Genomic DNA, 22,113 nt, shown 5'->3' with positions numbered 1-22,113 from the left:
AGGAAACCGGCCTTTTCAAACTCACGCGAGACTGAAAGCCGACGACGCGACTTCGCAGGGGTCGGGGCGCGAGCCTCGGGGGAAGCTGGGTGCTTCCGGTCTGCGGCTCGCGCCTTGGGGCGCCTCGGGTGCGTCCTGCCGGGGGCGGGGCTCGGGGCCGACTGGCTTGGAAGCCGTTCCTTTTCGTCATCCTTTAATCTTTTCATTGCTCCGGGGAACGTAGCCACAGAGACGGGAGTAGTTGTACTCCTTCTTGGCGGGGGAGGGGGAGTGGGGGGAAGGATTTATTTGTCAGCCATGTTGCTGAAGGCACACGCAGGCGACGGGAGCTTCGGGATGGTCGGTTCTGGGGGTCCTCACCCGCCATATTAATAAAGAGCCCGGGAGGGGTGAGCCCTGCACGCCCCCTCTCCACCGCCGAGCGCCCTGGGTCGGCTTCGTGCGTGCTCGGCTTGCAGGCTTGGGAGCGGGAAATGCCGACCAATTGCGCCGCGGCGGGCTGTGCAACCACCTACAACAAACACATTAACATCAGCTTCCACAGGTAACCCTGGGCGGGGAGGGTGCGGACGGCAGCGGGAGCTCCGAGGCTGGCAGCCCGCTCCTGCCTGGAGGCACTTGCTCTGCCTGCAGCCAGGAAGCGTCATTTCGTCCTTTGTGTTTCCTCAGTTGGTTTTTTTTTTCTCCTCTCACCCCGCCCCCGCGGGAAGGTTTACCTTTTGAATGAAATGCAAGATGAGGGCCCCTTAGTGAAAGTGGGACAGCCTCGTTTTTCTGCTCTTTCACGGATGTTTTCTAGATGACACCAGGTTTGGGGACATGAACGGCACCGTCAGGGAAAGCTCATCCCCCCATGAAGTCGCTGACCACCTTTGAAGCCTGCGCTGTTCCCGTTAAAATCAACAACTTGTCCCTGGCTGAATTGCCATGGGAAAGTATTTGGATGTTTCATAGTCACACACAGACCCTGAGGGAATCGTCACTTATAGCCCTGGCTTAAGCGAGGTTCATCGGAAAGATAATTCCCTTTTTTTTTTTTTTCTGAGAAATAAAAACCCTGGTTTTCTTTTTCCTTCGTTCCTTGGAAGGGTATTCAGAATTCGTTAGTTCTGTCAAGTCAGCTTTGGAAAGCGCTTTGAACACTGTCTGCAATGTTTACTCAGTAAGTGTTCAGCTTTCCTGCAACTTGCTGGCACCTGCCTAACAAACATAATAGTGAGGGTACCTGACAACAATTTGTTTTATAGACCACACAAGTAACATGGTGCTAGAATGTGGCGACTGAAAGGCTCTCCTCACCTATAAGTGAATGTGGCCCTGTCAAAACAACAGCCTCGGGATGCTTTGTTTTCCAATCACTTGGTGAAAGTGTAGTGCTTCATTCATTCACTCATCAGACAGGTACTGACATTCTGCTAAGGATCCAGAAATGTCTTTTCCTCCTGGAGTTTAAGGTTAGTGAAGGAAAAGGACACTTAACAAGAAAGCACCACTAAAAAGACCTTCAGAGACTCAGAGCTAGGAGCCTTGGGAAATCCAAGGACACTTCTCAAAAGGTGCAGTGTTTCCAGCGGGATCGAAGAATAACACAGATTTGGGCCATTTTGCTAATTAGGTATTTTCTGTTTCCTTCAAAGAGTACTCAGGCCATGGAGGATTTAAAAAAGAAGAATGGCATGGTACTAGCACCTTAGAAAGCCCGGCGGCCATGGTGTGGAGAATTACACTGTTAGGGAAAGTGCTGGTCAAGTATCAGAGATGAATTTGATGAAAAAGTACTATACAATGTTAGTTATTTTTTCCTTCATGCAGAAATCCTATCAAAACATCAGCTGAACTACCCATGTATGGCATAGATGCTGGCACAAGCAGTACTAGAGGAAGGCATATGAAAATGGATTAAGGGCTATCTTACAAAGCCATAGTAAAAATCAGGGCAGCGCACCTAGGAACTTGGATTAGGGAGGTATTGATGGAGACAGTGAGACACGTTTTCGACATATTTACGAGAAACAACTGGACTTGGTCAATTAATTTGGAAGGTGAGAGAGAGCAGCAAGTCCAGAAATCAAACAATGTTGAAAACATGAAAAAAAGATGATGTAGAATGATCACCTGAGAATTTTAACTTAAACTCATTCCTGATGTTTGATATCCTGATTAGAAACAGTCAAGCATCCGATCTCAGTGTGACTTTCATATTATCCTTCTTGTGTCATTGCAAGAATTCTTCACAAGTCCTTCCAGTATTTCAAGTTCATACCACGGTGCCTTGCAAAAACATTGCATGAGAAAAGCAGTAAAATTTGATTGCTTTAACAAAAATAAAGTGCCCAGCACGATAGCCTAGTGGCTAAATCCTTGCTTCATGTCTGGGTCCCTGCTTACGGCCTGGGAAAGCAATAGAGGATGGCCCAAAGCCTTAGGAGCCCTCACAGGTGAGGGAGAGCAAGAAGAAGCTCCTCACTTTGGATCAGGTCAACGCTGGCCATTGTGTCCATTTGGGGAATGAACCAGCGGATGGAAGATCTTTGTGTCTCCTTCTCTCTGTATAGCTGCCTTTCCACTAAAAAAAAAAAAAAAAAAGCTTTTTTTAAGGTGCATGGTGGTACAATAACATGCACACAGTTTGCTTGCTATATTAATTTAACATTGGACGTTGTATCTTAGAACTATTAATAGCTGCATTAAAAATACATCTCTAACATAAATATTAACCGACCCCTAATATGACATTAGTAGACTTTTGGCCTTATGTACAAATTTTATTACTTAAACTAACTTCATTTTTCCTATCTCTTAGCCTAGGTCTGCCCAATAATCTGAAACTACCCTTGGCTAACATCTCATTGTCTCTACATTGATTTTTCGTTTTGTGTGACCATTTCCCCCCTTGACATAGTCTCCACTCTTGAATTATTTCACATTAGCTTCGGGATTTTCTTATTTCTTGGCCGATCTCCAGGGTGCTCAGCAGCCCTTCTCCTTTCCCCTAACCAGGGTCCTCACACTGGTACAGGATGATTTCAGCTGTTTCTGCAGTCTTAGGAATATCTAGCTGTTGATGCCTTCCGTATCCGTGTCTCTTGTCTCTGTCACTCTACTCCCAGACTTGAAGGTCAAGTGCCTGCTCAGTAATTTCCCTGGTCTCTATCTAGTTCTGGACTAATGAACCGTCATTCCTCCAGACATGTTCCACTTCCTATATTCCCTTTCTCAGTAAATGGAAACATCATCCATCCGGAAATTTCAAAGTCATTTGCCCTTGACTTCGTACCAGTTCTTTATCAGGTTATTGCAACAGCTTCTTGACTGTTTCGTCATCCATTCTGCACACCTAACCAATCTTCTGTTAACAAACGTGTTGTGTTGCTAAATCTGTAATAATCAACTCCCAGGGAAGAGAGGGAAAAAAGAAAGAAAAGAACCTGTGATAAAAACACTCCTATCAAGGCTGGAGTTAAAATAGGATGTGCGGTACTGCACCATTATACTCTTTCCACCATATAGTCACAACTGACATTACAAAGAGTAGAAAACAGGGACTTGTTGTGGCAGAGCGGTAAGGTTGCTGTCTGCAGCACCAGCCTCTCACATTGGTACCAGTTTGTGTTCCGTCTGCTCTGCTTCTGATCCTGTTCCCTGCTGATGGGCTGGGAAAAGCAACAAATAGTGTTCCAAGTACTTGAACCTTTGTGACCCACATGGGAGCCTGGAAGAGACTCGTAGCTCCTAACTTAAGTCTGGCCCAGCCCTTGCCATTTGCCACCATCTGGGGTGAAAACCAGCGGATGGAAAAATTCATGATTCAGCTTTTCCTAAGGGCTGTGTTTAATTGCCAGTCCGAAAATATTCTGTTAACAGCTCTTACAATTCATCTGTTTAATGGGTAACCAGGTCCTCTGGTACTATTTGTAGTCATACCACTCTTGCCTGTCCCCGGGATACTCTTAACAAACCTCAGGACTCGTGCTGGCTTCTCTAATTCCTCCTCTTACCCTCCTGACTAGATTAGCCCTTTCTGTTATGTGGTTCCATGCAACCTTGTACTTACCTGTTTATAAAGACTCAACACTTCTAATTACTTTTTAAACATTTTTATTTTTATTGGAAAGTTAGATTTTTACAGAGAAAAGGAGAGACAGAAAGATGCATCTGCTGGTTCACTCCACAAGTGATAACAATGACCAGAGCTGAGCTGATCCGAAGGCAGGAGCTTCTTCTGGGTCTCCCACGCAGGGTTGCAGGGTCCCAAGGCCTTGGGCCTCTTTGACTGCTTTCCCAGGCCACAAGTAGAGAGCTGGATGAGAAATGGAGCAACCAGGACACAAACTCGTGCCCATATGGGATCCTAGCGCATGTAAGGTGAGGATTTAGCCACTGAGCCATCAGCTGGGCCTCTACTTTTTTTTTTTTTAAGATTGATTTATTTTTATTGCAAAATCAAATAGAGAGGAGGAGAGACAGAGGAAGATCTTTCGTCCAATGATTCATTCCTCATGTCACTGCAGTGACTGGAGCTGAGCCGATCCAAAGCCAGGAGCCAAGAAACTCCTCCAGGTCTGCCATGTGGGTACAGGATCCCAAAGCCTTGGATTGTCCTCAACTGCTTTCCCAGGCCACAAGCAGGGAGCTGGATGGGAAGTGGAGCTGCCGGAATTAGAACCAGTGCCCATATGGGATCCCAGTGCGTTCAGGTAACAAGCAGCCATTAGTAATTGCAACATACTATAAATCAGGCCAAGCACTTACCATATTTTCCCATTTAATCCTTATTCATTAGTCATTGCTATTCTTACTTGAAGGGTGATAATAAAAAGCAGAGGTGGGACACGGTTGTCAATCACAGTGCTTGTGACTATTGTATCCCATATTGGAGTGCTTGGTTTTACCAGCGCCTCTTCCAGTTCAGCTTCTTGCAAATGCAATATCTGGGAGCAACAAGTGATGATTGAAAAAGGTGGATCCCTGCCACCCATGTGGAAGACCTAGCTTGAGTTCCAGGTTTTCTTGATTTCAGCCTGAACCAGTTCTGCATCTGGGGAGTGAACCAGTACAGAGGCAGGCGGTGTTTTCATGATCTCTGCTGTTGTACCAGGTGATTTGTTTCTGTCTCCTCAACACAGTACATGTTCCTAAAAGACAGGTTGTCTACTGTGTCTTCAATGTCAGACAGTGATTGAAGAAATGTAAGAGGCAGTCACACAAACAATATACAATTGTTTAAAATACGAAGTAATTTTTTATGTTTTTGTGAGCCTGGTATGTCCATCTGTTACCAGCATATTAAGTTTTGGAGATTTATAAGTTTATACATACATACATATATATATATATATATATACACCCTTTTTGACCAGCGTTGTACAGCTGAATAAGTTACTGCTTTGATGCCAGCGTCTCATTCGGAGCACTGCTTTGTGTCCCAAACTGCTTCCAATCCAGTTCCCTGCAGATGCATTTGGGAAGACAGCTGAAGATGGCCCAAGTCCTCCTGCCCTTGCCGTCTGCCTTGGCGGCTAGAATGGAGTGACTGGCTCCTGACCTTAGCCCGGCCCAGCCCTGCTGTTGTGACTTTTTGGGAATGAACCAACAGAAGGATACTTGTTTAAAATAACAGGTATTAACCCAGATATCAAACCTGACCCGGGGTAAGGTGAAGTCGGCCCTGTCCTGGAACTTAATGGGCAAGATAGAAAAGTAAACTGTTAGAATAGAATGAAGTTGAGGAAGGCACTTGGGACCCCCAACCCCCTAGCAGGATGCCTGGGTTTGAGTCTAGGCCCCATTGCCAATGCCAGCTTGCTGGTCTGCACCCTGGAAGGCAGCACTGCAGAAGGCCAAGAGGTTGCATGCTTGCCATGCATGTGCAAGACCTGGATTGAGTTCTGAGCTGGCTTCAGTCTAGCCTTACCTTCACTGTTTGAGGGCATTTGTGCAGTGAACCAGAGGGTGGGAAAATGCTGTCTACCTCTTTTTCAAGCAAAAAAGAATTTGAAAGAGCAGTGATATTAATGCTCTGTGATATATGAAACATCTAAATGCAGTGTTCTGATCCTGAAAATGTGTCTTAGTAAAGGGATTCTCAAAGCTTGAAAAGAGAGAATTTGGTCGACTCAGGGTTCAGTTTGATGCACTGGTTTCACAATTAATGAATTAGTTTTTTAAACAGAACATCACAGGGCCCGGCACAATAGCCTACTGGCTAAATTCTCACCTTGCATGTGCCTGGATCCCATGTGGACACTGGATCGTGTCCCGGCTGCTCCACTTTCCATCCGGCTCCCTGCTTGTGGCCTGGGAAGGCAGTGGAAGATGGACCAAAGCCTTGGGACCCTGCACCCATGCGGGAGACCTGGAAGAAGCTCCTGGCTCCTGCCTTCAGATTGGCTCAGCTCTGGTTACTGCAGCCAATTGGGGAGTGTAACCATGGATGGATGATCTTTCTCTGTGTCTTTCATTCTCTCTGTAGATCTGCATTTTCAAAAAAAATAACATAAATTTTTAAAAAGCGTGAAGGAGCTGAAAATACTTGGAAGGTTGTCTTCGTTTAGCTGAAGAGTGTTATACAGAAGATAAGAATGATAGTACCTATTTATTCTAAACCTATTAGGTCGAAACAAGCTTGGATTTAAGCTCAGGCTTTAGAAAACGTTTCCACAGTCTTAGAGGAATAGATCTTTGAAATAAGGCTTTACTATCAGCAAGAGGTGAAGATTGTTTCCTAATGAAGTGAAACATCTATGAAAACATGAATTGTACAGTGACATGCAAATGGTAATACCTTCAAGTCAGTATGTTTGGAGTACAGGGGACAGGAGCCAAAAAGCGTTACTATGAAATTGGACTTCTGTCTCTTTCTGCCTCATTGTTGGTAATGTGAGCAAATCTAGTAGAGCTAACCCTCTGAAAGCAGGATTCCATAAATTTAACCAACTGTGGGTCAAAAATACTTGGAAAAGAAATTGTGCCTGTATGAAAATATACTTTTTTACACTCTGACCAATACAAACCACGAATATTTACATGGCATCTTTATGTTAGGTACTGTAATTAACTTGGAGATGATGTAAAGCGTATGAGAAGATGTGTGAATGGCAGTTTGTGTGAAGGAATTGAGCATCCACAGATTTGGGTATCCGTAGGGTTCCTGGGAACCAGTCTCCCATGTAAGCCAAGGGGCAGCTGTGTATGTGATACAGTTTCTTTTGGGGCCTCCTAATCTTGTAATATGGCTTTCTGATACCTTCTGAACACCAGTTACTTCATAATTAATTCTTATAGGCTATGATAGTTGCGTGAGGCACTGGACTTCACAGTGTTCAGTCTGTCAGCATAGTCCACGAGCAGAGCCTTAGAGACAGCCCTATATGCTTCTCTTCCTTAACAGGTACACTGGAGACAAATGAGTATATTTTGTAATCTGAATAAATATGGGGAGAAAAACATTGCTACAAAGGTTTCTACCTTTTTATAATCATGCTTTTTTGCTCTGCTATGAAATTTAAACTTTTTTTTTTAAATCAATGTAGTTTAACTACATGGAAGTAATTACTAATTTAAATATTTGGTATTTATATTAACTAAGCAAATTTTAAATCTCTACTTTGCAAAGCATTGTGCTACATGTTGAATAGGTGAAAAGATGTAGTAATGATAGCTTCCTTAAACTTAATTTTTTGTTTCATTGGAAATGTACTAAAATTTTTTAAATTAGGTGTCATAAGAACAGAACATAGAGGAAGAAGTACCACAATCTGCCCTAGCTTTTTCTGATAAAACTCAGTCTTTAGACAATTGATTTCTCTTGACTACATATACCAGCAGCAGATCAATGCACTGTGAAATTACTTCTGAATATAACTGTTTTATATAAACTTTTTCTAGATCGATTTAGTGTCTTTTTCTTTTACCTCCCATGTTAAGGAATACACAACAACATATCTATTGTAGAAGTCCTGAAAACTAAAATCACTCAAATCAATTTTTTGCTAGTTTTTTCCAACTTAATAAAGATTAGCATGAATTTTGTTTCAGTATTTGCATATTACATTAAATTTCTTATGTAAATGGGCATTAGCTTAATTCATCACCTCTTAAATTTCTTGTAGCAATTTAGGTACATCATATATGTATGATACACTTGAACTGTTTTTGTTTTTTAAGGTTTCCTTTGGATCCTAAAAGAAGACAGGAATGGATTCGCCTGGTTCGGCGCAAAAATTTTGTGCCAGGAAAACATACTTTTCTTTGTTCAAAGCACTTTGAAGCCTCTTGTTTTGACCTAACAGGACAAACTCGACGACTTAAAATGGATGCTGTTCCAACCATTTTTGATTTTTGTACCCGTATAAAGTCTATGGTAGGTAATATTCCTCTTCTTTTACCTTTTTAGAGCCCATTTTGTTTTGTGTATATAACAACTTAGAATATAGTAACATCCATGTATAGCAATATTACTCAAGAAAGTTGCAGTCTGTGCTATTGCACAATAGAGATTAAGACTAGAATTAGGGCTCAGGTTTCTTTTTATACTTTTTTTTTAATTAATTTACTATTTGATGATACAGTTCCGTAGACAGAGCTCAGGTTTCTTGACCCCAATTTCCTTTCCTGAATCCAAATTGTTTTTACTGTACTGGAGTTTTACATCGCTTATCAGTTGTTAAGAATAAATGCACTACTGGTGAAATTGCAAAATGAATAATAAAATATCTGATTCTCACTCTGCTCTTATTTTAAGATAATAGGCAAATAGTGCTAAGTACTTTATGAGTAATACTCTCAGGATTACCTTAAAGAATCAAAATTCAGAATGAAATGTGACAGAAAACTTCATAGAACTCCGGCATTCTAGCTGGGCTTGAAGATCTGGATTGGAACCCTGAGAGGGTGCTTGACCTTGCATAGAACACCTGGAGTTTCAAGATTAGAACAAAACCTGTGGGTTGAAGTATAAATTGAAAGTGATCAAATGTTAGCAAGTGAAAGGAAATAGAAAAGGCACAGAATGAAAATTATTTTACCTAGTTAGGTAAACCTCGTTGGTTTTTTCAGTGAGAAAAAAACAAGCTGAGAAAAGGTTGCCAAGAGATAAGGACTAGAATGAGCACAGGTGGTTTAACTTTGAAAAGGACAATCTTTTCCTCTGAGAGAAGGAAAAAAACACTGCCTAAGAGTGAGTTAAATAGTGAATATACACGAGTTAATATGTAAATGGGAGAGAAGTCTGAAATAAACACATTTTCACATGTTAGAAAATCTCTGGAAGAGAACTTTATTCATTTTTTAAAATGATTTATTGCTTTAACAGCAAGAGACACACAGAGAAAGCTCTTCCACTCACTGGCTCACTCCCCAAATGACTGAACTGGGCAGCACTGGGCCGGGCCCGAGTTCTGAGTGTAGAACTCCAACATGAGTAGCAGGGACCAATCTGCCATTGCTTCCCCAGGCATATGAGCGGGGCTCTCTGGGTTGGAAGTTTAGCTGGCAAGACAGGATATCGGATGTCGTCATCACAAGTGGGCAGCCTAGGGCCCGGTGCGGTGGCCTAACGGCTAAAGTCCTCACCTTTCACGCACTGGGATCCCATATCGGCGCCGGTTCTAATCCCAGCTGCTCCACTTCCCATCCAACTCCCTGCTTGTGGCCTGGGAAAGCAGTCAAGGACAGCCCAAAGCTTTGGGACCCTGTACCCACCCGCGTGGGAGACCTAGAGGAAGTTCCTGGCTCCTGGCTTTGGATCGGCACAGCATCTGCCGTTGCACTCACTTGTGGAGTGAATCATCGGACGGAAGATCTTCCTCTCTATATATCTGACTTTGTAATGAAAATAAATAAATCTTTATAAAAAAAAACTGGACAACCTAAATCACTGTACCACAATGTCAGTTCTCCTGATGTTCTTTTCTGATTTCTTCTCACTTCAGAGCGTGCCTAGCACATCGTACACTTCATTTGATAAAATCTGAAATGTGTGTCATTCTTGACATTTTGGTCATTTACTCATTCAGTGAATACCAAACTTAACATTATGCTACAATCTAAGACAAATGCTGTGGATAATAAGATCAAAAGTCCATGGAGTGAGTGAAGATAGCAGTTCAGATGCCTGTATCAGAGTGCTGGAATTGAGCCCCGGCTCTGCTCGAGTCCAGCCTCCTGCTGGTGTGCTCCCTGGGAGACAGCAGTAACAGCCCAGGTATTTGGGTCTCTGCTGCCCTGTGGGATACCCAGATTGAGTTCAAGGCTCATGTGAGTTCAAGGCTGTTGTGAGCATTTGGGGAGTGAAGAAGCAGTGAAGACATATGTCTGTTTGTCTGTCTCTACCTAAAAAAAAAAAAAATGAATCCCTGACAGTTCCTATAACCAGGGACTGAGGGATCACCAAAACAGATAATATATTTGTCTTATGTGTTCACTGTCATGTCTGCAGAAACTCAGATTGTTTCAACTAATGTTTATTTAATGAGTGAAAGACAAAATTATGAGAATGTTATATAATCTGGTAATTATAAATGTTTTAGTATTGCTCGAGTACAGTCAAGACAGTGAATGATAAATAGAACAAGATGCTAAATAGTGTAATGTGCTATGCAATGATTTTTTTCCTTTAGATAATAGGTAGACAAGGAAGAATTGAACCAACATGAGAAGATGAAATCTGCAGAAAAAATTATTCTAGTGACAGAATATGAGAATTTAAATATGGAGGAGAAATTGATCAGGAATCAGATACTTTGCCAGGAAAATTAGTAGGGAGCTGATTCAGAAGTGAGGTAGATAGGACTGAAACCAGCACCCATATATAATCTGGTATTATAGGTGGTGGCTTAGCCTGTCATACCCCAAAACCAGCTTTCCGATTTTAAATTCTTAAAGGTGTTACTGTGAGCAATTAATAAATATATCTTTTGAAGCTTAATTTTTGAGAATGTTTCTTTAGATTCTTAAATTTTTGTTAAGTAAAAAAAGAGAATTAAGCCTGTATCACAATTAAACAAAATGTTGACACATTCTAAATGGGCCTTGGTAACAGAATTGCAAAGTTGGTAAGTCTATACAGACTTAATATTTTGGAAGAGACCTTGGAGATTCACTGTTGCAAATACATTTTCAATTTCTCCAGAGAGAAATGACAAAAAGAAATAGATGACTAGAGTATATTCAACAGTTTGAGATTCTTAATCAGTGATTATATGAGATGGACTGCTGTTGCTTCCCATTAGACTTTTAAAGCAGTTTTACCCAAAGTGACAGTATATACTTATTTATAACATCCCTAATTTGTGTTCAACCCTTTAATTTTATTTGGATCAGAAACTCAAGTCAAAGAATCTTTTGAAGGAAAACAACAGTTGTACTCCATCTGGACCATCTAATTTAAAATCAAGCCTAAGTAATCAACAAGTACTACTTGAACACAGTTATGCCTTTAGGAATCCAATGGAAGCCAAAAGGAGGATAATTAAACTGGAAAAAGAAATAGCAAACTTGAGGAGAAAAATGAAAACTTGCCTACAGAAAGAACGTAGAGCAACTCATAGATGGATTCAAGCCACATGCTTGGTGAAGAATTTAGAAGCTAATAACCTGTTACCTAGGGGCACATCAGAACACATCTTACCAACTGCCTTAAAAAGTCTTCCCTTGGAGGATTTCAAGATTCTTGGACAAGAGCAGCAAGATAAAACATTGGCAGTCATCTAAATCTGACACAGATGAAGGGCAGTGTCACTTAAGTTTAGCTTTGACAGGACTTGATGTCCATCTTTCAGTCTTTTTGGAGGCAAAGCTATTTAAGGAAATTATTAATAAAGTTTTATTTGAAGTAACATTACTGTACAGCTCAAGAATACTTGATTACAAAATAATCAAAACCTTTTTATGAGACTTTATTTGAAAATTATTGGAAGTGCCTTACATTAGATTTACATGAACAGTTTTGCCAGGAAATTATGTTTGCAAATTTTGTCTGTCTTTGTTTAAGCTATTGTTGAAGAATAACCTGTGACAAGTAATAAGTGTAATTTATATTAGAAAAAGAATTCTTGTTGTATACCAAAGTTAAGAAACTACATTCTAAATAAGATTAGGACTTAACCAACATTAAATGGAACCTTCAAACTATTGGACTTTGTACTAATTATGTTTTTATTGGCACTGTGGTCTGAAAAATTTATAGAAGCCTGAGGTAGGGTCCTTTTACTTAAACTTGATATATTTTGTTTTGTTTTGTTTTTAGCCAGCAAAAGTGAGATTTTGGCCTTATTCATAAGAATGTTAAGTTTTAAAAATAGATTGTAAAGTGTTTTGAGAGTAATATTTTAGAGTATGTAATGCCCTTGAATTATCAAATTAGATAAGGCCTCAAGAACCTCAGACTGATAAAAATTGGTAGCTGATTATATTCGTCTCATAAGAAAACATGTAAATTATATAAATTTCAGGATCTAGCTTTACCTTAAACAACAGAGAAACACATAAATCTAAAAAAATACTACATTTCATGCTTCAAAATGGATGCATTAGTAAGCATGTGTTAGCAAGTTCTGCATTAGCAACCACTCTACTACCATATGTGTTGATGCTGAAATTCTTTAAACTTTTTGTTTTCTTTCATTTTTTAACATTCTAGATACATTCTGTACCTCAGAAATAATGTGTCAGTGTGGTAGGCCTTTTTTCTCTCCTTCATAAACCAGCAGTGAAATTTAATCATAGAAACACCATATTATATCTTTATAATTCGTAACTTAAAACGGGATCTGTCTTACACATAAGCTTGTTTTTTATTTCCTTTTTCAATGAGTAAAATAGAGCAACCATAGTGCATATGGGAAATGAAGTATAGTTCTTATATGTCTGATAAAGCTATGCAAATGCTAATGATTTTATAATATTAACTTTATAGTTGCCACATGACTATAATAGTGTTTGCCTTATTTCACCAAATATTTAATAAAAATTCTGTCCTTCAGACAGCTTTTGTCAAATCATATAAAAGCTTATTAGTGTATATCAAGTTATTTAATCCTAATTAAAGCTTGGATACTACCAATGAAAGTATATTGGTAATCATAACTTGATATAAATCTTTCCTGTAAAGTAACAGCTACTGTGATAACAAAAAAGGGGGGGGTCATTTATCTTTTGCTTTGTCAACTATTTGGATTCCCCACCCCCTTTTAAATTTTATTTTATTTGGATTCTAGCAACACTATTTTTACAGTATTAGCACTGTTTTAATAAGAAACGTTTCAAGCAAATACAAAGATCGGAAGAAACTGTCTTAGTTCTTGTAAGGCATTTATAACATTTTATGAAAATCCTATGGATGATATTTCTTAGTCATTTTAGTACTGGATATAGTTCTTTGAAATTGTAATTATGTATTTCTAATATGGTTTCAAATATATTTTCAGTAGTATAAATTTGTTTGCAAAGATCAACTGTATCCGCATAAGTCAAAATTTAAGTTGGGCCAATTATTGTAGCATAAACTGGTTTCCAAGAGATTCGTGTAGTTCACCGCCGTACCCCAAATAAAAAAGCAAACACTATTTTATCAATTTATCAAAGTTCCCATTTATAATAATTCTGTTGTATAATATTTTTAAAAGCATTAAAGCGTAAAATACAACAGGAATCCTAAAATCTTCTGTTTCGTGATAGATTTCTTGTCATTCTAACCAAATACCAAACGTAATCAGAACTGCAGTGATTTTCCTCTGCTGGACACAAAGCAGATCCTGAGTTCATTCACGGTGTTTTTTTTTTCTTTTAAAGATTTATTTTTATTATTTTTTCATTGGAAAGGCGGATATACAGAGAGGAGAGACAGAGAGGAAAATCTTCCGTCCGATGATTCACTCCCCAAGTGAGCGCAACGGGCCGATACTATGCCGATCCAAAGCCAGGAGCCTCTTCCGGGTCTCCCACGTGGGTGCAGGTTCCCAAAGCTTTGGGCCGTCCTCGACTGCCTTCCCATGCCACAGGCAGGGAGCTGGAAGGGAAGTGGGGCTGCAGGGATTAGAACCGGCGCCCATATGGGATCCCGGGTGTGCAAGGCGAGGACGTTTAACCACTTGCGCCACCACGCCGGGCCCAATTCACGGTGTTTTACAAAGAACAAGCCAAAGGCTAGGACCACAAATGAGTAAAACATGGTTTTCTGCCTTGCAGTTCTGTCTCCTGAGAGAAACAAAACAATATGATAAATATTAGAAAATAATTAAGTACAAAGGTATGTTTTGGTAGATACTATTGGATTGGAACTCTAAGAACAAATCAACTTTAGGACATTATTTTATTAATTTGTTAATTATTTATTTTTAATGGAAAGGCAGATTCACGGAGATAAAGAGGGTCAGAAAGAAGGATCTTCCATCTGCTGGTTCGCTTCCCAAATGGCTACAACGGCTAGAGGTAGGCCAATCTGAAGTCACAAGCCAGGAACTTCTTTCTGGTCTCCCATGTGGGTGCAGACCCCAAGGCTTTGGGCCATTATCCACAGCTTTCCCAGGCTACAAGCAGGGAACTGGATGAGAAGCGGAGCAGCCTGAACACGAACTGGTGCCCATATTAGATCCCGGCATTTGCAGGTAGATGATTAGCCAGTAAAGCTATTGTACCAGTCCCAACTTTAGAACCTTTTAAAATCGAAAAATTTTTTAAATAAACTGATGTCCTATGATTTACCAAAGGAAGTAGGACATTGGTATTTACATCAAGAAGTGATATATTTAATAAATTCCAAGATACTTTTATCCTTCAAAAAAAACTGAAGAATTTGAATGTTATCCTTATAAAGAAAAATCCCAATTATAGATATGTTAAAGATGCACCTAAAATACCATGTCAAGGCAAAGTACTAGAGTTTATTTGAAATTTGATGCTTTGTACATAATAAACCCTATTAATCCAGATTTTTTTAAAAAATTTGTCTCAGTCTTAGGAAGTATTTTGGTACTCATTCTCTTTTTTTCATGCAAACATTTTGTGTATCATTCTCTGATTTACACATGAACAAGTCTTTGCAAGTGTATTTATTTGGACACTTACCTATTATGTGTCAATGTGCACAAGGGCTAGAACTACCTGTGATCTAGAAAGTTCTAAACTGAGCACAGATCTGCTTCCAAAGCTCCACCTCCCGCAGAGTAACTCTCATTGGACATATGGATCATGTTGTAAACAGAGGATAAATCACGTGACTCAAAAAACATAATAAAATTCAGAAAGGTACCATCTGAGGTCACTGTTAATATTTTCCAGGTAACTTTTATACTTTTTTCAGTCTCATTTCTAGTATAGAATACGGGTTAATGTTGATTTTGATGTAACAGAAAATGGTTCATGTTTACACCAGAAAGTGGGATTCTTTTGATAGTTATTTCTAAAATTAAGGATTTTGTAATATGTATTGAACAATTCCATATGCTTTAAAATGTATTCTAACAATGTTGCTATTAAAAACTTTTCTCCAAGGAAATTATTGTCGGGTTTGTTGTTTCTAGAAACTGTCCACAAATATTGTTGTGCAAGTTGTTCCCCCAGCTGACTCCCTGAAAGACACCTCAGGAACTCCCTAAAATGAAGCAAAGTATAAAAGAAAAAAAAATGTAGCGAAGGCCTTAAAGAGGAATTATTTTCATTTTTATTATTCAATTGTATCTGAGTAAACATTACTTTATTTGCACTGTTAAATATAAGTTATGCAATCTAGATCATATACATGAGGGGCTATAAAAATTCTCTGTAGTAGTCTCTCTTGGCACTTATTTGAGACTCCTACAATTTAGGTATGATTATCCCCCATCCATCCTAACCAGGCCCAGTCCTGCTTAACTTGCAAGATCAGATGAGATCAGGCACGTTCAGGGTGCTATGGCCATAGACATTAGATATGATTATCAAAACATTACTTTTTAAAGACTGATTGATTGATTTGAATGTCAAGAGTCACAGAGAGATCTTCCATACCCTACATCATCCCTGCAGATGGCCATTATGCCTGGGGGTGCTCAGACAGAAGCAGGGCGGGGATTCTCTGTGGTCCAACATGGCCATCTGCTGTTGCTTTCCCAGGGGCGTTAGGATGCTGGGTGAAAGAGAAGTTGAGCAGCCAGTGCAAGAACATGTGGCAGCTTGACCTACACCACAGTGCCCTACGCTCATTTCCCCTACTCTGAGGGAAAAGCTGTGTATTTTTTGCTTGCTTTCTGGGACTCAAGAATCTAACATAAGAAAACTCATTAGCCAATTTCAGAAAATGTAAACTTCAGCTTAGATTCAGAAGCACCGTACGTAGAAGCCACTGATCATTTTAATAACAAATAGTAAATGGTTTATGTAATTAAGGACCAAACATCTATGCTAAAGAAATTCAAACTTATTTATATTAAAGAATACTTAAGCAGTCATATATGTTATAGAATTTAAAGAATAATACAAGTGAGTTCTCTGTTCTGTGAGTATGAAAATAAGTCTCAGACAGGTGTAGTTAGTTTATACCAAGAGTGGAACTGTGATGAAAGAATTCTAATGTAACCACTGCACGAGGAAACAATCTGAACTTTAAATTTGATCAGAAGTAGCAGTGGGGGAATATCACACCTGCTAACATCTTGGGGAAAATAGAGTTTAAAAATGTTGCACGGGCCAGCATTGTGGCACTGCTGTGGATTTATGGGTCCTTTGTAAATTGGCACCATTGCTGCTGGGTTCCAATGCAGCTCCCTGCTAATATGCCTGCAAAAGGCAGCAGATGATAAGTTGGTGGCGCCCACCAACCCATGGGAGAAGACCCAGAGGAGTTCCCAGGCTCCTGGAACTTTGTACTAGGTCCGAAACCCTTTTTCTTTTTAATTGCAACGTCACATATACACAGAAGAGAGACAGGAAGATGTTCCGTCTGTTGATTCACTCCCCAAGTGACCACAACGGCCAGAGCTGTGCCGATCTAAAGCCAGGAGCCAGGGCCTCCCACGTGGGTGCAAGGTCCCAAGGCTTTGGGCCGTTCTCGACTGCTTTCCCAGGCCACAAGCAGGGAGCTGGATAGGAAGTGGAGCAGCTAGGATTAGAACTGGTGGCCATATGGAATCCCAGCAGATTCAAGGTGAGGACTTTAGCCACTAGGCCGCTACACCAGGCCCTAGAAACACTTCTTACACTATTAGCAGCTGGCTGAAAAGTTCAAACTATAAGACATTTGCTGCTAACCAAGGCAAACAAACAATTTCAAATAACATGTAAAATCAGTCACAAGAGTTGCATTGCTAACAAAATGTTGAGCTTTCTAACTGAATTGCCTTGAATACACACACTTTTTGAAGGAAGCAAGTGTTAGGATAAATGACAAAGCTCAACAGCAGGAACCATATTTAGCTTTATCTTTTCTGGAGCAGCCAGTAAAATCTGGCACACCACAGGTACTATACTGTTTTAAATTACTTTCTAAATCACAAAATTCCAATCCTAGAAATTATTCCCCAAAATCCAGGACATTACTTGGCAGGAACCCCTCATAGATTAAAAAACACTCAGATAATAACGCATGTAAGAGCTTAGTGGGTCTAAATTCACTGGCACCCTGGCGGTGGCTTCATTTTTGGCTTTTGGTTGCCCCCCAAACGCCAAGGTCCTAGACTTCTGGAAGTTCGCCTACCGAGAAGCGGCACAGCCAGTGTGGCTCCCGGGTTTCCAGAGCCCTGCAGCAGCACGCCCTTCAGACGCTCGCGTCAGGTGGGCGGCCGCCGCGCATGCGCCCAGGAGGTGGCGGCGAGGCCAGGCCCGCGCTGGGCTGGGGGGGGGCAGATTTCGGCCCTGGTCAGGGCAGCGTGGACGTCGGGGCGTGGCGTGGCGTGGTCACGCGCGGCCGTGCGGGGCGCTGCCCGCGAGGCCCTCAGGCGGGAGTGTCCGCCAGCGCTGAGGAGGCCCGGCCGGCGGCGGGGGCGGGACTTCGGAGCCACGCGCGCGCCGATTGGCCGCGGCGGCTGTCGCTTTCTCCTTCCTGGTGTCGGCGCTCAGGCGACCGGCGGCAGCAGCCCTGGGCTTCAGACACGATGCACCCTGCTTGTCCCCCGATGTGTTAACGTCCACCAGTTCAAGTTAATACCATTTTCTTGTTCGGTTGGTGGAAGGCGCCGTTTGTCTGCCTCTAAACGAGTCTTTTGCTAGTAGCCCGAGTGACTGTGTGTTTCTTTCAGAAATGCTGTCTCTTCTCCATTAGGTGCTCGTATCCTTATTTTCCATGACAGATCTGGACGATAATCTATGCGAAAGATACATAAAGATGATAACTAACATAATTATCTTGAGCCTGATCATTTGCATTTCCTTGGCTTTCTGGATTATGTCAATGACTGCAAGCACCTACTATGGTAAGTTGAATAGTCTTTGCTTGTTTTTCTGTAATCTTCCTGGTGGAATTCATTTGAAATTGTAAAATCTGAAACTCATGTCCTCCTGAATGATTGTGTTTTAACTTCCACAACCTGAACTGAACTTACTGAGCGTGGTAACACATGGGCAGTGCCTTAATAAGTGAGATGCAACAGGTTTTTTTTTTTTTATTCCGAGCAGTACCCTTAATTATGAATAAAAATAGTCTGTTAGCAACAACAAAATATTTTCATGATTTGAATGATTTGGCTTTTTGCTCACTTGTGAGGAATAGACTCATTTGAAAGCCTGAAGCCAGTGAAGTGAGTTTAAGGGGCGGTGCAATTGCAGCTCTCTTAGAGCCTGAGGCTGTGAGACCTCTCTGAGGGCGGCCCAGTCAGTCCACAGGGGACTGGAAAGCAACAGGGAAATTCTAGAAAGGATTCTGTCATTCAATGGTTACTATTTGAGACCTCAATCTTTTACTAGAGAGCTGTGTCAATAATCCAGTGAGTGTGCCCCAGGTTACAGGGGTTCCTAGTGCCTCATGGGATGGGCTGGGGGCGGAGAGGGGAGCTTTCATGCTGGTGTCAGGATTCGCTTGAACTCAAGAGAGAAAGCCAACATTTGTACACTGCAGGGTGCCCCCCGGGCCCGGGCACCTGATATGAACGAATGGAGAGGTACACGGTTCCGAACCACAGCCATAATTTGCACTTGCAGAATTGGGATTTATTTTAATCCCTTTTTGTATTGGACATTTGGCACTTTTGGGTGTCATTTACCTGTGTGGACACATGTGACTGTGGGCACTCAGCCTTAGGATCCAGGAGCCTTTGAGGCATGGCGGAGACTCCAAACAGAAAAGCAGTGGCATTGCGGAAGGAGGCGATCTTTCTTCACCTCTGATTAGTTCCAGTTTTCAGGTTGTAAACCAACCAAGAGCCTGGATTTTTATATGAAGTCATCTATTCTTTTTTTTTTTAAAGATTTATTTTTATTATTTTTTTTATTGGAAAGGCAGATATACAGAGAGGAGAGACAGAGAGGAAGATCTTCCATCCGATGATTCACTCCCCAAGTGAGCACAACGGCCGATACTATGCCAATCCGAAGCCAGGAGCCTCTTCCGGGTCTCCCACGCGGGTGCAGGTTCCTAAAGCTTTGGGCCGTCCTCGACTGCTTTCCCGGGCCACAGACAGGGAGCTGGAAGGGAAGCGGGGCTGCCGGGATTAGAACCGGCGCCCATATGGGATCCCGGGCGTGCAAGGCGAGGACCTCAACCACTTGCGCCACCGCGCCGGGCCCAAGTCATCTATTCTTTAACACAATGTGCTTCGAAACACTGTACTACCCAGGTCAAATATTTAAGAGTTAGCTACAACCAACCGTTAGGACAAATCATCTCTAACCACTGAATCAGGTGTGTATCAAGATATGTGACTTACGTCAGAGAAGCCTCTGTGAAAGGTGGAGATGGGAATACAGTGTTTAGATTCTTTTTAAAGATGTATTTTTATTTTCATTACAAAGTCAGATATATAGAGAGGAAGAGAGACAGAGAAGATCTTCCACCTGATGATTCACTCCCCAAGTGAGAGCAATGGCCAGTGCTGTGCCGATCCAAAACCAGGAGCCAGGAACCTCTTCCAGGTCTCTCACACGGGTGCAGGGTCCCAAAGCTTTGGGCCGTCCTCAACTGCTTTCCCAGGCCACAAGCAGGGAGCTGGATGGGAAGTGGAGCTGCCGGGATTAGAACCGGCGCCCATATGGGATCCCAGAGTGCATTCAAGGCAAGGACTTTTAGCTACAAGGTCACGCCACCGGGCCTGGTATTTAGATTTTAAGACACCAGTTAGTTTGGCGTAGTGCTTGAAACAGAAAAGGAGAAAGCACACGTTCATTTCAAATTTCCAAAGACCCAAGTTTAAAATACCCATCATCACAATTAGCTGTAAATGCTTCTCAACCTGGAACATTAGGTATTTGACTATTTCCTACTATGATTGTCCTGCTGAGAATGACACATCTCAACAACAGCGCTTGAATGGTGATATAGATACAGATGTATCTGCCATGCCGTTGTAATCAGAGAGCAGTCATCAGAGCTTGCTGCTGAGACTCCTCTATCCAGACCTCACGCAAGTTGTGCTCTACTTTCCTGATTTTTCAGGTAATTTACGGCCTATATCTCCTTGGCGTTGGCTGTTTTCTGTTGTTGTTCCTGTTGTGATTGTCTCAAATGGCATTAAAAAGAAAAGTTTGGACCACAGTGGGGCTCTCGGAGGTATGTATTCATTTGAATGTTTAAGATAGCTGTTTGCCTGCACAATTTAAGCCCATGCTTTCTAGATTCTGAATACAGTAACACCATTCTTCCCCCCAGTTGTAGGTTTCCTTTCCTACCCTTATTACCTGTGGTTATTCTCAGTTCAAAAATATCACATGGAAAATTCCAAAGACTACACTCACGTAATATAGTATATTGATGGAATTATCCTTTAAAAAATCTATTAGAGAGGGAGATAAATAGAGAGTGACAGAGTTCTTCCATGCACCTGTTTGCTCCTGACATGCCTGCAAGCACTCAGTTTGGGCTGGGGCCAAAGCCAGCAGGCAGGAACTCAGTCTGGGTCCCATGTGGCAGACAGAGACCCAACTATTTGAGATGTTGCCCCATTCTCCAGTTTTCCAGCATTAGATGGAAAGTGGACTCAGCAGCTGGAGTTGAGAATTGAATGCCCCCTATCCTCCAGTGTGGAATTGGGGCATCTTAACTGATAGAGTAAACATCCACTCCCACTGCAACTATTTCATAAACTAAATTATCATAAATATAAGAAAAAGCATATAATGTGTAGGTCTTGTTGTGATCTGTCATTTAGGTGCCCACTGGAAATACTGTAGCTTATTCACTTGGCTAAGGGTGTGTATGAGACTATACAGCATGTGTATCAGATAATGATAAAGTTGAACATGCCCGGCGGCATTGGTATTTTCTGAAAAGTTCAAAAAGTAAGAAACATTGCTAATGTAGCTTACAAATCTAACTTTGTAATTGATACAAAGTAGATTAATAGGATTAATGGGATAAACTGCTCTGCTTTTGTTGTGAGATTAATTACCCTTGTGCTAGCAGGAACACTGGAGCACTCCCTCTAGTTGCAAAGTAGGACAGGTTGGAAGGAATGACTCCTGCAACTGTTACTACCATTGGTAAACAGCCGTGAAACATTAGCTGTTCTAGATTAATTTCTCATATCTGAGTTGGGTAAGGCTGTTTGCTCATTCCTTCAGCAAACACTTTGCGTATGTACTGCTGTGTGTCTTTGTTCTAAGAACCAGGGGTATAGCTGTGAAGGACAATGTCTCATTTCTCATGAAACTTTCGTCTTTTAAGGTAGATCTGTATTAATTAAGATGTATAAAACTTTTCAGGCAATGAAGTTTATGAGAAAAACTAAAAGATAATGAAGTGAGTGTGGAAGACGTCAGGCATTCTTTACATAGGATAAAGTGCTTTGCACTTAAGTAATTTGAAGCTGGAAGATCTGACAGAATAATAAGGACAAAAGCTATTCCATGGGCCTGGTGCAATGGCTCAATTGGCTAATCCTCCTCCTTCAAGCACCTGGATCCCATTTGGGCACTAGCTTGTGTTCTGCTGCTCCACTTCCCATCCGGCTCCCTGGTTGTGGTCAGGGAAAGCAGAGGATGGCGCAAGGC

General features: G+C 41.4%; 1 protein-coding gene across 4 annotated transcripts in view; it reads left to right on the top strand.

The window, feature by feature from the left end:
* The first annotated feature begins 262 nt into the window (after positions 1-262).
* The window catches only part of LOC121157427 (transmembrane protein 19), a 29,838-nt gene continuing 7,987 nt past the window's right edge, over positions 263-22,113 (top strand). Inside the window, exons 1-4 of one of the 4 annotated variants that reach the window (XM_040981684.1) lie at positions 263-544; positions 8,167-8,362; positions 18,236-18,386; positions 20,561-20,674. In XM_040981684.1, the coding sequence (XP_040837618.1) occupies positions 474-544; positions 8,167-8,362; positions 18,236-18,386; positions 20,561-20,674 (532 nt within the window). In that variant the 5' untranslated portion in view covers positions 263-473. Of the gene's footprint in view, positions 545-8,166; positions 8,363-11,322; positions 13,771-17,843; positions 18,136-18,235; positions 18,387-20,560; positions 20,675-22,113 lie in introns of those variants that run through there. The other 3 variants (XM_040981711.1, XM_040981702.1, XM_040981693.1) reach the window with 3 other exon arrangements.

The sequence above is a fragment of the Ochotona curzoniae genome, unplaced genomic scaffold, assembly GCF_017591425.1.
Source record: "Ochotona curzoniae isolate NIBS_2020 unplaced genomic scaffold, NIBS_Ocur_1.0 contig_1014, whole genome shotgun sequence".
In the NCBI taxonomy this organism is placed as follows: Eukaryota; Metazoa; Chordata; class Mammalia; order Lagomorpha; family Ochotonidae; genus Ochotona; species Ochotona curzoniae.
This window is presented reverse-complemented; position numbering and strand designations above follow the sequence as displayed.